Raw genomic sequence first — 17,189 nt, 5'->3', positions numbered from 1 at the left:
TCCTGTACCCATCTCCACTATCACGTTCTGAAGAGCCAACTTAGCTATGGCCAACTCATTCTCTGATCACTGCCTTTCCCATCAGTATATAGTCAGCCGGGTTTCTGTTCCACAAGAAGAGTGAGCAGCTGCAGTACATCCAAATCTCCTCTGACTGAAACATCTAGGACCCAGGAGGCAAACAAGCTGGAAACGATTCGTTGTATTGTGTTGCGTTGCATTGCATTGTGCATCACAGGACGTGAGTTTTAAGTGCCTGATTTTCTTCTTCTTGCGAAATACAAACCTGCTACTGTCTCTAGTGCAAACTTCATGTATGCCATTCGACAATGTGCACCAAGGAGCACACGGAACTACGGTCCAAGCATTCGCTTCACTCTGTGCACATTCAAAAACAGATCCTTCTGCAAAAAGGAAAGGGAAACTCCATGGAGAAATTCCTTAGAGGAGCTGAATGAAAAGATGAAGAAGCATAGCATAGCATTCAGGCCCAAAGATTCCTCATGCGTTTGCGACTCCCTCCATTTAAAATAGTGATCAATGCAAGATAAATCATTGGGTCAGAGAAAACAAGTTGTGACTAATGGCCCAATCCTGTTCATATATACCCAGGAGCTGTGCACATCTAATTCCATGGGCCTCAATCTCAAGTAAGGGTAGCGTGTCCCATTGAAGCCAATGGAGCAGGTTAGTCACTGATTAACGCCAATCAAATCAGAGCCATTGTCTATACTGCAGATTTATACCTATCTTTGTCAGAGTTAAATGTTGCACAGACAACACGTAGAATACTTTACAATCATCGCATCCTTTCCAATACTTAATTAGGTTGCTCTGTTGGCTGCACTTAAGACGAAACAACATGATAAATACAGCATTTACAAGTTCTTCTGAGCATACAAAACGACCTCTTGGACAACCCCCCGTCATGATACAAAACCGCTGAAAATAAACCGAAACTTCCCTTGATTCCCGTCATACAAAAGAATTGCCCACTTTGTCTACACGGTAGAAGCTGAAGAGGCAACATCTATCTATCCCGACACATATCTATATGTACAAAACACATATGTAGATCTAGAGCTTGATTGATCCCCATGAAAACTTCAGCCAGTATTTCTCCGAAGGTTGGGCATCCAGAGGTCAGAGCATGAAACTTCAGTTGGTGGGCAAGACCAGCTCCAGTGTACAAACAAAGAGCAAGCACTCACATGCTGAGATATGCCAAGGCATGAGCACATGTGAGAAAGAAATTAAAATCCGTCACATCCTTCAAGAGTAACCGAGTTCAAAGACTGACCAAAAAAGTGTGGGTGGGTGGGTGGGTGGGACTGTCTTGTTGGCTCCAGGAGTCATCCACTCAAAATATCGTGAGGGTGGGAGTAAAGAGTCCTTGCTAATCAGCCGTACAGCTTTTCGGCTTTAAAAACAACGTTTTCCGTGTCGTAAATGCTTTTCCCGTTCGTATGTTCCCAGTTGCACTCGCTATTGTAGCTTTGACTATCGACCATCGTGGAGGCTGTGTAGGAAGGCGGGTTGTGGAGGAAGCACTCACGATTGTAGCTGAAGCTTTGACCATCGACGATCGAGGAGGCTGTGTAGGAAGCCGAGCGAAGGGCATCTGAGTGAGAAAAGCTGTGCCCAAGCTGGATCCTGTGTTGCTTCCAGTGTCTCCTCAGAACAGACTGGACCTATTTCAGGGAAGAAGGGGACAGAGAACAGGTTGACAAAGATGGCTGCCTCAGGTGGCATATCAGAAATACGATACGATAATCTTTATTGTCATTGTCCCATACAGAACAAAGAAACTTAAAATCTACATCAGACATTCAGAAACCAACAAGCCTGCTATCCCAGCCTAGTTAGCCCCCTAAAAACTCTGATACCCCATAATTAAATACAATATACTCCCATAGAGACAACCTTTGTTGTTGTTGTTGTTTAGTCGTTCAGTCGTGTCCGACTCTTCGTGACCCCATGGACTGCATTTAAAACCAAAATCGCATTTGAATAGAAACTGTTTCTCAGGCGGCTTGTTCTAGTCTTTATAACCCTGTACCTTCTTCCAGAAGGCAGAAGCTGAAAGAGATCATTTCCGGAGTGTGCACTAACCTGCGCTATCTCTGCAGCTTTCTTATGGCACCTGGCAGCATAGATTTGACCCAAGGTGGGAAGAGTGCACCCACTTATTCTCTCTGCAGTCTTTACAACCCTGGACAGAATTGTTTTCCCCTGACCGTGCAGCTCCCAAACCACACACACAGACCATAAGTTAATACACTCTCAACAGTACAATGGTAAAATGCCATTAACAGTCCTTTGAGAGATTATTTTTCCAGAGGATTCTCAGAAAATATAACCTCTGCTGTGCTCTCTTCATCAGATCTTTGCTGTTTTCTCCCCAGGTTAGGTCATCTCTCAACTCCATTCCCAGAAATTGAAACATAGAAAATGGCACACATTTGCTTTCCTCCCTCAGTGCCGGATTAAACCTCGTGGAGCCCCCTCCCCCAGAAAATTATCTCCTAATATGTTGGTGTTTTTTAAAAAAAACAAAAAAAGAATTTTAATAAACCAATTTCAAGGTCAAATCAATATTATTTTGATCGGCTGTCATAGGACCCATAGGCTGGTGCCTACTCTGCTTATTTGATAATCTGGCACTGTCTTCACTTTATGCTCCTAATTTCGAATAGGTTATATATTTGAATTATGCAGGGGCTCAAGGACCGGAGGCACTGATAACATGGACTGGCTCTCCCACCTCCTCAATTCAGGTAGGTCTGACGCAGTCAAAATAAATAAAAATTTGTCCAGTAGGACCTTAAATTGGTCTCTAAGGTGCTACTGGACAATTTTTTATTTATTCCTCCTCCTCAGTGTGAACAGCAACAGACACAATGGTGGAATCCTTCCTCATGAACTGACTCAAGGGGAGCCACACAAAGAATGCTGCTGGTCAAGGGAGCCATGGACTGGAAAAGTTTGAAACCCTCTGGTTTAGTTTCTGAAATTAAGTAGGCCTGGACCTGGTGACCCCTGGGTGGGAGATTGCCTGGTGACCTCTGTACAAATGGAAACAATAAATATCCCCAAAACACGTTGACCAACGTGAGATGTTCAGCATGATTTAAAAGCACCATAGCATCCTAAACGTTATGCATCTGCATAATCTGGCAAGAGTTTTCAATCAGCAAACGTGATTCACATTTTTGTGGCGTTGATGGAAACGCCGCTTCCTGAATAGAGCTCAGTCTGCTTTCCTACCTTGTTTAAAAATACATGGGATAAAACAGATGAAGGCACACGAGGCCTGCGTTTGTTTGTAGAAGGACTATGGAAGGATGTTCTGTTTTACAATAGTTTCCGTTTATACAATATGGGAGGCCACCTGTGCAACAGGAAGCGGAGTTTACCAGCAGCCTTGGCAAAAGGTATGCAGAACCCATCCCCTCAAAGAACTGTTGACAGCGGGAGTGGAAGGTTACTGAATCTGCTTTGTCAAATATTGGACGCGATAGCAGCCAGGACACCTTATGCTCGGAAATGGAAAGATGAAGAAGTTCCCACTAAATAAGAACGGATAATGAAAGTAATGGGCTATGTTGAATCAGCAAAGCTAAAATAAGAGAATTTAATGATGGCTGGGGTTTTTTTGGGGTGTGTGTGAATGGAATCCCTTTTCGGATTATTTGAAGAAATATTACAATATGAAGAACTCGCGACCAGGCTTCAAGCTATGAGCAACAGAAAGAATGTGAGATTATTGTGTCATGATAATGATGACAAAAGAGGGAAGATGAGGTGCAGCAAAGAGGGGATAAGAATAACATCGCGGAAAATGGGTTGGGAAGTTGAAAATAAAAAATAAATTTTATTATAATGTGTACTGGAATTTTATGTGCAATTTTTGGAAAACTCATTAACCATAAATAAATACCCACTAAAAAAAGAGAAAGATTGATTGTTATCATGTTGTGATATGTGCACAGAATCATGCTAAAAGGTACCGTATTTTTTGCTCTATAAGACTCACTTTTTCCCTCCTAAAAAGGGGGAATGTGTGTGCATCTTATGGAGTGAATGCAGGCTGCACAGCTATCCTAGAAGCCAGAACAGCAAGAGGGGTTGCTGCTTTCACTGCACAGCAATCCCTCTTGCTGTTCTGGCTTCAAAGTTTCAGAATATTTTTTTTCTTGTTTTCCTCCTCCAAAAACTAGGTGCGTCTTGTGGTCTGGTGTGTCTTATAGAGCAAAAAATACAGTAATCAGCTCCTGAACAATGCCATAAGTCTGGATTTCCCCAGACATTACTGAGATTTCAAAGGTGGCGCTTTGTCCTGGATTTAGGCAAGTTGATCGAAAAATTGTGGGGTTTTTGGCATTTTTATTAAAAAAAAAACCTAACAGCTTTCGGGGTGCCCTGGTTTTTACTTTTTGAAATATGGCAACCCTACGCTAGTATTATAATACCACCCCCATTTAGAGTGGCCTTGTACCCCACTTCATAGAGGGCCACCATCTATTCGAAAGGCGGTCAGTCTTCTGTTTACATTTGCCCTCTGTTTGAAGGGTTTTCCTGTCTGAGTTGGGTTTAAAGATAAACAACCATAGCAAGGAGTAGCAGGAAGAAGAAGAAGAAGAAGAAGAAGAAGAAGAAGAAGAAGAAGAAGAGCAGCAGCAGCAGGAGGAGTAGTAGTTTGGATTTGAGATCTTGCTTTATCACCACCCGAAGGAGTCTCAAAGCGGCTAACATTCTCCTTTCTCTTCCTCCCCCACAACAAACACTCTGTGAGGTGAGTGAGGCTGAGAGACTTCAGAGAAGTGTGACTAGCTCAAGGTCACCCAGCAGTTGCATGTGGAGGAGCGGGGAAGCGAACCCGGTTCACCAGATTACGAGTCTATCGCTCTTAACTACTACACCACACAGGAGGGAGCTTGAAGCTGCTGTGAGAAGTAGATTCACTTGTCACACCAGTCAACTTGCTCATGGTTTTCCCTACTATGGTGGGACGTACTGGAATTCTGTTTAAAAGATCATTGTGATGTCTAAATTTGCACATCATGCAAATTGCACGTGCAAATTGTACGCACAACCGTGTCCTCTTTTGGCTTCTCTTTTTTATGGGGAGATGCTTCAGTTGCTATCCTCCTCCCCCCCCGTTCTCGGTGAGGCAGAAGCAGTGCATTGCTGCACATTTATCATACTGGAGGAAACAGAAATATCCGTGTGTTTCCACAGCTGCTTACATAAACTGGGGTTTCAATATAATTTAAGGAAGTCCATGGGAGGAAAGTTTCCCATCACTTTCCCACCCCTTCCGTTCCCTGCATCCCATCCCAAATGGGCCCCTGACACTCCCCCCCCCCTTGAAAGGGTTTTTTGGGGTGTGTGTAAGTAGCTGCTGGTCTCAGAGGAAGGGAAACTTTCCTTCCACAAACGTCCTTAAATTCATTTAGAATTCGAGCCACATAATTCCAGGAATCCATTTATTGGTAACAGACTCTCAGTGGTATTACCACTCCTCTGTGAATCCAGTACTGAATGGTACGGAAGTGTATTTCCTTCTTCCAGAGGGATTTTCCATCTCATCCCAACATCCGTTTTCTGTAGCGAATGACTAAAGGAGACCGATAACCCTAGCTTGCACAGGAGGACCAAGTAGATTGTGAGGTACATAAAGAAATGGCCACTGAACCAAACCCAGCTATGTGGAAGATGTCCCACATTTTGAGTCTTTTGTTTATAGCAGCTCACTTTGTACACAGAGGTTTTTAAAAATGTATTTTTATTAAAGAATTTCTTAGTTTACAAAAGTATGTGCAATGTCTCTATCTCTCTTTTTTTCTCCAAGTAACATTTTTTACAGATCCGTTTCATTTTTTGAGACATTAGGAAAAGGGGGGGGGGAGAGATGGGGGGGTTGGGGGGCGGTGTTTCTATTATAATATATGTGGGGTTTTGTGTCAGCGTTGCTTGTGCAGGTTCTGTGGTATTCACTTGTGTTCCTCTGGTGGTGAGAGAGGTTGGGGTTGGCCCAGGGTGTGGTTGTCTGTTTGTGATTGGCTGTGGTGGTCTTTGTTTTCATGTGTGAGTGGGGTGGGTGGGTGTTTTGGATCAGCTTAGTCATATTGATTTGTATGCTGTTGGTGGATTATTGTCATTGTCTTGTTGGGCTGTGTATGTGATAAAGGGGAGCCATACCGGGCTGAAGGCGTCTTCTTCTATTTGTCCCCATGTCAGTTTCAGTTTATTAGTTACAAGTATTAGAAATCACCCCAGAATTGGCCCTACTAAACATCTTCGAAGACAATAATGCCCATTTACACCACAAATAACTCATAACCCACCTACTTTCAGCAGCCAGAAACACCATAACCAGACACTGGAGAGACCTGTCAGGAGTAAGCACGGACCAATGGTACCAAATACTATGGGAAACAACCATGTACAGAGAGTTCACAGAGCTTAAAGAAACGTTTCTCCTCAGCTTTGTGGTGGAAAATGGAAGCAAGGGCCAACGAGCATTTCACACAAATGTATCATGATATGAAAGAACCTTCATTCGTAAAAGTAAAGAAATCAGTTACTGTACCTCGCCATTAAAAAAGCAGAAAATGGTTGCCACCAACAAACCCTGTGGAACAAAACAAGAAGCTGTAAATCTGATGAGACAAATGCACTTAATAAAATTCAGATGCAAGTAAGGGTGATTCAGAAACTCAGAGGGACACATTTTCTCGCACTGGTTCTCGGCTGCTTTGAGCTTTGATTTTCTGCAACGTTGATGCCATTCTCTTTTACTGAAGAATAGGATATTTTAATGCCACCAGAGGGGTCTGTGCAGGGAATATATTAAGTGGAAACGTCTAGCAAACCAGATCGGTAGTTGGGTTCCTACTGAGGGTATTCGGTGAGCCAACATGACAGTGACGAGGGATTGAAGACTGGAGTGATCATTCTGTGATTTTATGACAGTGGAAAAAGCTGTATTGTAACTTTTGAATAAATGTATTAATTTTTTTTTTTAAGGGGGGTGTAATGGTTCTAGGGGTTGCTCATGCGTAAGTTGCCGCCACTCCTGGCTGGGTTACCTGGTTGAACCCTTTCTGTCTGGATAGCCTCAAGTTTCGTGGCTGCCTCAGTCGCTGGCAGAATCCGTCAGTGGGCGTTTCTTGAACCTCTTCCAGCATAAAAGCTGTTTGACGCCCAGTCTTCTCCTACTCTCCCTGCGCGGAAGTCTTCTGCGCAGGGAGGGTGTGGGCATCGGAGTACCCGTACTCTCTCCGCTGGTCTCCGGCGAGGAGTCCTGGAGCCACCTCTCCGATTCCCCCATCTGCCCCCCTTCTCCACTGGTGTTACGCTGATTTCCTTCCCCAGTGGATGGGCTGCCTCTCTCCCTACTGGGACCCTCTCCGCCATCCCTCTGGAGCCTCCTCTCCGCTTCCAGCTCCGATGGCAGTTCCCTGACAGGGGGGATTGCTCTTCTTTTTTCTAGTGAGGCCCTTACTCTGAATATTTTTCTCTGGCCACCACAAGCCTTTGCTAACTTCATTCTGACTTGGGCTGAGTGGAGTTGTAGTCCTAAACATCTGCAGCCCACCCGGTTGGTGAATGCTGGAAACACCATCAAACAGACAAATCTGGTTATGAAGAAGAAGGTCAATTGGTAAAGAGCTGAAAAGAACTAATTTTCAGGAACGTCAGGGCCTAAATGCAGGGTAGAGGAAGTACTGGTATGTTTCGAGGCTATGGTCCAGCCATACAAATACAAATGGTCACAGCCACTCAATTTCTTATGCCTTGCAAAATTGTGCAAAGTGGAGAGCACATTTCTTCGAGGAAGTAAATGTTGAAACAACTGTCTGCTCCCCTCCCCAATCCTTGTGAATCAGCTTTGTATAAAGTAAAGGTTAAAAATGTAAAGGACCCCTGGAGGGTTAAGTCCAGTCAAAGGCGACTATGGGGTTGCGGCGCTCATCTCGCTTTCAGGCCGAGGGTGTTTGTCCCCAGGCGGCTTTCCGGGTCATGTGGCCAGCAGGATTAAACCGCTTCTGGCGCAATGGGACATCGTGATGGAAGCCAGAGCGCACAGAAACACCGTTTACCTTCCCGCCACAGCGGTACCTATTTATCTACTTGCACTGGCATGCTTTCGAACTGCTTGGGTTGGCAGAAGCTGGGACAGAGCAATGGGAGCTCACCCGGTCATGGGGATTCGAACTGCCGACCTTCTGATCGGCAAGCTCAAGAGGCTCAGTGGTTTACATCACAGCGCCACCTGCGTTATATACTGTATATATCAACAGTGCTTAAAAGTAAGGGTAAAGGACCCCTGACAGTTAAGTCCAGTTGCGAACGACACTGGGGTTGCAGCGCTCATCTCGCTTTACTGGCCGAGGGAGCCGGTGTTTGTCCGCAGACAGTTTTTCCGGGTCATGTGGCCAGCATGACTAAGCTGCTTCTGGCAAAACCAGAACAGTGCACGGAAACGCCGTTTACCTTCCTGCCGGAGCGGTACCTATTTATCTACTTGCACTTTGACGTACTTCCGAACTGCTAGATTGGCAGGAGCTGGGGCCGAGCAACAGGAGCTCACCCCATCATGGGGATTCGAACCGTCGACCTTCCGATCGGCACCACAGCGCCACCCTATCAACAGTGCTTAAACAAAACCAAAAATTGGAATGCATTTGACTCGCAAGGCTCGCAAGGGGCATTTGGATCAGTTATTGATCATCATGAGCACATCACTCCTTTTTTCTTTTCTTTTTTGACATTCCTGTACCCCCAAGTGCAAACTCCACATACAGATTTGATACCTGATAGTGTATAAGGATATGCATCACATAGTCATAAATCTCTTCGGCGATAGGGCCCACGGGCCGCCAGGGAAACAGTACAAATTCAATGCCCAGAAGTGGCACTAAAATGAGGGTGGCTCTGACGGCCTTCATGTAGAGATTGGATTCTGCTTGGTGGGTGACCTTTAGCTTGGTGATCAATACACGTACAATGTTCAAGAGGAAAAAAAGATTCACCTACAAGGGAAGGAGAAGGACAGTGTTAAGGTGGATAATTTTGTCATACGGTATCGACACACATGTTTTGGGGGAGGCTCCATAAGTCATTATGAAAATCCTATTGGATTGTGGGCAATTCCATGGCAGAACAATTGCAGCATGCACAGCTCTGCCAGTTTATGGAAGCCAGGGCAGGATGCTGGCAGTAGTGGTAGGGAATTTTCCATAACTGTGGGCCAATTTTTGGGGGGCATTTCAGGGGAATTGGAAGATTATTGGCTACTCTAGTAGACACACACACAAGCTCATTTTGGCTGTTGGTGGAACACAGCGAGCAGAACATCTATGTTGATGGAGATTTCTGGGTACACATGGGCCTCTGGTGGCGTAAGCATAATTCTGCCTGAGGATGATAGAATCATAGGCCTGTAGAGCTGGAAGCGACCCCAAGAGTCATCTAGTCCAAGCCCCTGAAATGCAGGACTCTCAGCAAAAGCATCCATGGAAGATGGCCATCCAACCTCTGCATGGAAGGAGAGTCCACCACTTCCCAAGGGTGCCTCTGTTCCACTGTTGATCTTCCCCTCTTGTGCTTGTGCTGACAGCCAGCCTCAAAGCAGTTGCAGAATTGCAGTCTAATAAGTATTTTTTAAAAAACTTTTTGGCAATTAAAATTGCAGTGTATATCAAAATAATTATTTGATGAAATATAAAAGCAGGCCATTTTGCACCCACTGTCCAGAACACTGAAACTTTTCAGCAAGTATTCTTCTTACAGAGAAGCTAGTTAGCAGAAATATAATGTGTGTGTGTTAGTTAACACACACACACACACACACACACACGGTGCGTGTGGATCATCACTACCAAAAACCCCAAACTCAGGCAAGAAGTTGGACTGTAAACCTATGGGGAGAAGGAATATTGTCTCCATCTATCTAAACAGGTTCATCTTTCCAGATTTATGTGTCCCAAGGGACAGATGAAGAAGGACAAATTCAGCACCCAGGACTCAGGCTGCCAACCCCTGCTTTAAGGCCTACTCCCTTTTAAGTGGGAAATCATGCTGGTCCTCATGAAAGCCAAGACATAAAACCAGGATTTTTTTAAAAAATAAATACAATATTTTAAAAATTCATACCAATAGAGCAGCGCAAATAGGACCATGGACGATGTACAATAGATTAGTCTCTGAACTGATCCAGCAGCTGCAAGGGAGCAGAGAAGAAATCAGATTTAGGGAAGAAGAAGAAGAATCTGTCTTCTCTCTCATAAGAGGCACTTTTGAGATTTGTTCCAAAGATAGAAGGATGAATTGAGTTTTGACTTACTTGTCGTTGTAATATAGGATCCTTGCTACAGCATGGATGCAGGCCGGAATGAGCGGGAATCCTGTGAAGAGAAAATGGGATCTTCGTTACTAAGAAAAAGAAGCAGCAAGGATTCCTCTGCTGCCACAGGAATAAGGGCCGCTGGGAGGTCACCATCTCCCCTGAAGAAGGTTGTGGTCAACGGAAGTCCAGGCTGGCCCAAGCCATTGGCCAGAGAATGAGATCATCCTCATTTCCCTTCTTGTCAAAAAGACCTCAGCTTTAACTGCCAGACAGCAAAACTGAGAGGAAGCAGACGTTGGCCAGAGGAAAGACAACAGGAACAAGAGCGGCTGGGTTAGTATAGAACTCCCATACAAAGCAAGTGCACATAAAAGGGAAAATCATCCCAGTGCTATTTGCCTGGAAAAAGAGGTGCTGGAACTCGCCATGAACACCTCCCTCGTCCTCTTAGAATGACCACCTGAGGGGTGCCAGAACCCAGATCTGGCTGAAAAAAAGCCCTGGATCACCCTAGGATAGGTGTCAATTTACAGATTTGAAAATAAGGGACCAGCAGCCTTGAAAATAAGGGATTTTCATAGCACTGGTAGGTTCAACTTCTGAGCCCTCCGAGCCAAAGGCAGAAAGCCCAGCGCAGCAACCCGGCAAAGGGGATGAAGCAAGGAAAACCACCGTCACCTCTCCACTGGGAAGCGCTGAGCAAAGGCGAGTCCCCAGGCAACGCGGCCGATTTGATCGGCACAAGGCATGCAAGCTCCACCCCCCAGTCGTTCTTAGACTCCTTATTGGGTGAGCAACGCAGCCAAGCAACACAATTGGAGCCTCCCTACTCCCTGGCCGGCAGGGAGGGAGGGAGAGGAGCTGCTTCCTTTGAAACCTGGGAAATTTAAGGGACATCAATAAGGGACAGCAGTGGCACACAGCGCTGGGATAAGGGAGTTTCCTGCCAAATAAGGGACGGTTGACAGCTATGCACCCTAGCTCTGCATGAAAATGAATGACTTCTTAGCAACTGGGGATTGAGGATTCTGTTCACATTTAAATGTGAGCCTACCAAATCTGAACTCTCCAAAGCCGTACGTAAAAGAAACACTGAAGGGAGCATCAAACTGTGTGTGGGCAAACTACCTGTCCCTATTTTGAATTCCAGCTCAACCAGGGACTCTGGCTATAACCTGAAGACCACCTGATCTTCCATTCCTAGATCTTTACCATGAGGATAAAGGTAAAGGTAAAGGGACCCCTGACCATTTGGTCCAGTCGTGACCGACTCTGGGGTTGAGGCGCTCATCTCACTTTATTAGCCGAGGGAACCGCGTACAGCTTCCGCGTCATGCGGCCAGCATGACTAAGCCGTTTCTGGTGAACCAGAGCAGTGCACGGAAATGCTGTTTACCTTCCCTCCGGAGGGGTACCTATTTACCTACTTGCACTTCGTGCTTTCAAACTGCTAGGTTGGCAGGAGCTGGGACCGAGCAACAGGAGCTCAGCCCGTCATGGGGATTTTAACCGCCAACCTTCTGATCAGCAAGTCCTAGGCTCTGTGGTTTAACCCACAGCGCCACCTGCGTCCCACACCGTGAGGAGAATAGTGTGTTATTCCTCAAAACAAGACAGAAGTCTGTTTGGCAGATAGGAGCACACACCCGAGTCAAGCGATGCCACACCGTAATTCACCTTGATGTTATTCCGTGCCAGCGGAGTCAACATTAAAAATTAAAAAATAATCATGTACAAACTTGAACTTCCTTGAACAAAATGTCCCGAAAAACCCTAAAAACAAATTTATTGTGAGACAAGATTCCATAGATTAGTGCCCACTTGATCAGATGCTGGAAGAAGTCTAGATATGTGACCATCTGGCAAAAGCAGCCTCTATCCCATGAAAACACCCCCCCCCCCAATAAATCTGTTAATCTTTAAGGTGTCATAGGACTCTTTGTTGTTTTTGCTCCGCAGTTGCCCGTCTGGAATTCTTCAAGAGAACCGCAAAGCAATTTCTGTTTGGGAAATGAAAAGATGTTGTTTGTTCAAGCTCCAGTTTTGGCACAACCGATTCTTTTATTTAATAAAACTCACTTGATTGAATAAGCCTGTTTAAGTTACTCGGTAACTCAAATGTGATCTTAGACTGAATATGGCCAGAAGGATAGATTGAAAATTCAATTGCTAAGCCCATGAATTTCCCCAGATTTCACATGCAGTTAGGCAGACTTTTAAGTGCTTTGCTGGAGTGGAGCCCATGAAAGAAAAGCACGGACAAACTTTCTTCCTCAGTGTTTATGGATTTGTTTTGTTTTGTTTACCCAAAACAAAAGAAAACTAATTACAAATGGGCTGGCACCAAGTTTTGCTACCCCTGCAATGATGGAAAGGGTGAATTATAAGTGCTGCATCAATGAAGCATCCTTACACAGATATAAAAACCACCTGTGAAGATGCTTTTTTAAAAAAATGTTTTAAAAACTACATTGAATTTCCATAGCTCACTTTCGCCATCTAGTGCCACATTTGTATATTGCACTTTACAACACACTTAAAACCTTTTATTTGCAGCTGTACAGTTGAGTCCCCAGATTTTGAACTAGGGAAGCCTTTAGACTTAGCTTGCAGTTCCCTTCTAATCAGTAAAATGAATCTATAATGCCAATGTAAGGTGAGAGACATGTTTATAAATGAAGAATGATTTAAAATTAAACCGTTTATGTTAACACTGACACCTTCTAGACGATAAATCAAACTCCGATTTATCCCTGTGGAGTCTAATTAAAAGTGACTCATTATAATGTCTGTGTATCTGAGCCTGCCTCAATCAAAGCTGTCAGGGATGTCTATGTTAAATAGTTATTAAAAGCTTTAAAATTAAAATAAGGCGCATGGTTCCGAAAAGCACAAAAATAGATTTTCGGAAGCTACCCACCATGCTGTGCCACGTACTTTAAAACGGATACTCCAAACCATTATTTATCATATTCAGATTATCTTTAGCATTTGGCCTGGGGTAGGACCTTGAGTTTGTTCCTTTGACCAAGGTGACATTTTTGTCCATGGGGAAAAGGGTCACAGGAGGATTGTATGATAATCTCAGAGGATACTCTGATACTCTTTCTGAAGGGCTGTGATGGTACATAATGGAACCCTCATCCGATTCTTTGCAGCTTCTGGCCTTAAAGCTGTAGAAAGTCATTTAAGAATGAAGACCAAAAGATCCAGCTTAGAGCAAGCCACGTTCTCGCTCTGGGGCAGGAGCGAGGGTGTCAGATGGCTCTGCTCAACTCACAGAAGAATAACCAAACCTGCTAAGTCCCTTAAAGGCTGGGCTTCTGATATACTTTCTGCCAACTCTCTGCTAGAGTGCTGCAATGATGCAGGAGGCGTTTGCTTAGTTTGTCTGTGTGTACGGCAGATAAAAGGTGGAACACCCTGGGAGAGTAAAAAGCAATGGAAGCTCTTTTGGTCCATAAGAAAAATAAAAATAAACTAAAATTCACTACGGGCCACTGAGTCACCGAAAGAGCTCATGTGATAGGACCAGGAGCCATCTTAAATCCAAGTTGAATTTGACTCTTTTTGTGGATCCAGTTCCCCAGTGTTTATGCTCACAGGGATAAGGCAGTTCACATGGGTCTAATTTTTCTTTAAACAGAAAAGTCCAAAAAGCTAACTGGATTAACTTCAGAAATTTCAGCCTACAGTCTTCAATACTGTTCTCTGCATCAGGTTTTTCATCTCAATCATTTTATTTATTTTTGCTTTCCTCTGAGAACAAAGCAGGTCAAGAGGAACTGCTGGAAAAATAGAAGATGGTTCGACCTCCTACCATAGGAATGGCGAGACTTCTTTGAAAACAAACACTCATTCCTGTATAAACACCTCGGAGATCAGAAACAATGAATAATTACCCCTGAATGCCTTTTCACAATAGAAGACTATTTTTTCTCCACAAAAGAGGAGCTGTTTCCTGATTAGGCTAAATGCACACTGTCTTTTTTAGCCAAGATAAAGATGGCTGCCTAAATGCCACGGCAAAGGTTTCTTCGCCAGGCTAAAACAAAGGGGCAAAGGAGACTGACATTCTAAGTTGACTCTGGTTTTATTTCTTAGCTATGAGAGCAAAGCAGAAAGGCTACCAACTTCCAACTTTCTCACTTTGAACAGCGCTGGTGCGCAGATTGCCATATTTCAAAAAGTAAAAACCAGGACACCCCGAAAGTTTGACTCGCCTAAAATCCAGGACAAAGCGCCACCTTTCAGGAATTCCCCCTGGACTTCGGTTCCACCTTTGAAATCCCAGCCAGGTCCTGGATGAGAGAGTCGTTGCCACTGTCCCTTCCTCTGCCAAACACTTCTTCCCGATCCATTACTGATATTTCTCCCATAATAATGATAATTTATTATTTATACTCCGCCCATCTGGCTGAGCCTCCCCAGCCACTCTGGGCGGCTCCCAATCAAGCGTTAAAAACAGTACAGCATTGAATATTAAAAACTTTCCTGAACAGGGCTGCCTTCAGATGTCTTTTAAAGATGGGATAGCTGCTTATTTCCTTCACATCTGAAGGGAGGGCATTCCACAGGGCGGGCGCCACTACCAAGAAGGCCCTCTGTCTGGTTCCCTGTAACCTCACTTCTTGCAATGAGGGAACCGCCATAAGGCCCTTGGAGCTGGACTTCAGTGTCCGGGCAGAACGATGGGGGTGGAGATGCTCCTTCAGGTATACAGGACCAAGGCCATTTAGGGCTTTAAAGGTCAGCACCAACACTTTGAATTGTGCTCGGAAACGTACTGGGAGCCAATGCAGATCTCTCAGGACCGGTGTTATATGGTCCCAACGGCCACTCCCAGTCACCAGTCTAGCTGCCGCATTCTGAATTAGTTGTAGTTTCTGGGTCACCTTCAAAGGTAGCCCCACATAGAGCACATTGCAGTAGTCCAAGCAGGAGATAACCAGAGCATGCACCACTCTGGCAAGACAGTCCGCAGGCAGGTAGGGTCTCATCCTGCGTACCAGGTGGAGCTGGTAGACAGCCGCCCTGGACACAGAATTAACCTGCGCCTCCATGGACAGCTGTGAGTCCAAAATGACTCCCAGGCTGCACACCTCTATCAACTCCTGCTCCCAGTCTCCCCCACCCACTGTGCACTCCATGCAAACCCTCTGAATTAGAGATCCCTCTAATTACGGACAAGTTTACCCTTAGGGAACCTCCACTGCTTTGCTGCGACGTCCGCAAATTACAATGTAAAGTGACAAAACTGTTCAAAGGTGAATGGCAACAGCATTGGGACTGAGTCCCTTATGTGCTTATATAATTTGCATTTAATAAATCCCTCCCCTGGGGGATTTCCTCTGGGTTGTTTTTTTTTTACATTGCTTTTAGGATTCGTTCCTTACTGATTTATTGTGGCCTCCAATGGACCACACATTTATTTTTATTATGACTTGCCATTTTAAAATGAGGAATATATGAGGGGAAAAGATGTCAAATATTAAACTATTAAACTATAAATATTAAACTAAAATTTGCAGCAGCCACCGTGAGGTTGTGGTGCAGGCTTTCCTAAGGTGACCTCAATTCACTTAGAGCAGAGCTTTTCCAAACTTTTTAGACAGGCATAATTTCGTGACAAAGCGATTCAGTTTTGCTAGCAAACCAGAGGTTAAACTAACCCCTTTATGACTCCTGTTATGTTTGTAATTGTGTAAATCTTGTCATCTTGTGAGCCACCTTGAGCATAATTACAACTATGGAAAGGCAGCATACTGCCCAGTCCCTGAGAGTTAGGGGGTTGGGAGGAGCTGGAACAGATGGCATTAGACGGGCCAACCAAACAGTAGATGCCAGGAGCAGCAGGCCAGCCAGCCAGCCAGCCATTTAGAGGTGGCCTTGTCAGGGCTGTCTTACCCATAGAGGCTAGTGGTGCGGGGCGCCGGGGCGCCAAGTTCTGGAGGGCGCCAGGCGAGCGTCCGGGGAACACGGAACGAGCGCGCTGAGTGGGCGAAGGTGTGTGTACCGCTCCCGCTGAGTGTCAGCTCGGTTTCCCCCCCTTTAGCCTGCAGGCGCCGAATTTTGCGGGGTGCCAGAAGGCTAAAGGGGGGGGGCAAGCCGTCGCTCAGCAGGAGTGGCACACGCGCCCTTGCTCGCTCGGCACAGGCCTGTTTGCTTGGTGTGCTGCCTGCCGTGGCCACCGTGGCATGAAGCAGCCAGCTGCCGCATCCAGCCTCCGCCTCTTCCCCGCCGGAGGAGCCACCCTCCAGCCGCTGCCTGCCTCCTCCAGCCCTAAAAAAAGGTCGAAAACTGTGGGAAAGAGGGGGGAGCCAGAGGGATCTTTGCACCACAGCGCCGGATATGCTTAAGACTGCCCTAGGCCTCGTGTCTGGTGGATGGGAGGGTGTTGGGCACACAATCTGTCACCTGTCTCAATCCGTGGCCTGAACCATGTGCTTCGGGACAGGCTTGCTTCAACCATGGCATTGCAAATCTCTTAAATGAAAGCACCATTATGCTTGCGCTCTCCAGCGGATATTGGCACATCTTTGGGATTTAAGAATAAACAGAAGGAGGAAAATAGCATACCCCATCCGAGAAGGTAATACCACAGCAAGTGCTGCTTTTCTGCAAATACAGCCACCACAATGAGCGTGTGCAGGTAAATTCCTTCGCAGAGCATCCAGAAGTAATTGCAGATCATTAAATAAAGATGGAAGAACTGAGTCACTTTGCATGTGATCTACAGGGAAAAAACACCACCGGAATGATGTCAAATCATTTGGAAAGTAGAAACAACCAAATAAAAATTGTTTTAGGCATTAATTTCAATGTGAAGAAA

The 17,189-nt window shown here is 45.2% G+C and overlaps 1 protein-coding gene across 3 annotated transcripts in view; it reads right to left on the bottom strand.

Moving 5' to 3' along the window:
* Positions 1 to 721: 721 nt before the first annotated feature.
* The window catches only part of CALCRL (calcitonin receptor like receptor), an 89,253-nt gene continuing 72,785 nt past the window's right edge, over positions 722 to 17,189 (bottom strand). For all 3 annotated transcript variants that reach the window (XM_083410504.1, XM_083410505.1, XM_083410506.1), the window contains exons 8-13: positions 16,937 to 17,090; positions 10,355 to 10,415; positions 10,165 to 10,231; positions 8,823 to 9,041; positions 6,596 to 6,637; positions 722 to 1,691 (exon numbers count right to left, since the gene is read on the bottom strand). In XM_083410504.1, the coding sequence (XP_083266630.1) occupies positions 1,401 to 1,691; positions 6,596 to 6,637; positions 8,823 to 9,041; positions 10,165 to 10,231; positions 10,355 to 10,415; positions 16,937 to 17,090 (834 nt within the window). In that variant the 3' untranslated portion in view covers positions 722 to 1,400. The remainder of the gene's footprint in view (positions 1,692 to 6,595; positions 6,638 to 8,822; positions 9,042 to 10,164; positions 10,232 to 10,354; positions 10,416 to 16,936; positions 17,091 to 17,189) is intronic.

Source organism: Podarcis tiliguerta, assembly GCF_965153285.1.
Source record: "Podarcis tiliguerta genome assembly, chromosome: 1".
Lineage (NCBI taxonomy): Eukaryota > Metazoa > Chordata > Lepidosauria > Squamata > Lacertidae > Podarcis > Podarcis tiliguerta.
The sequence above is the reverse complement of the archived record's forward strand: the minus strand, read 5'-3'. Positions and strand labels throughout refer to the sequence as shown.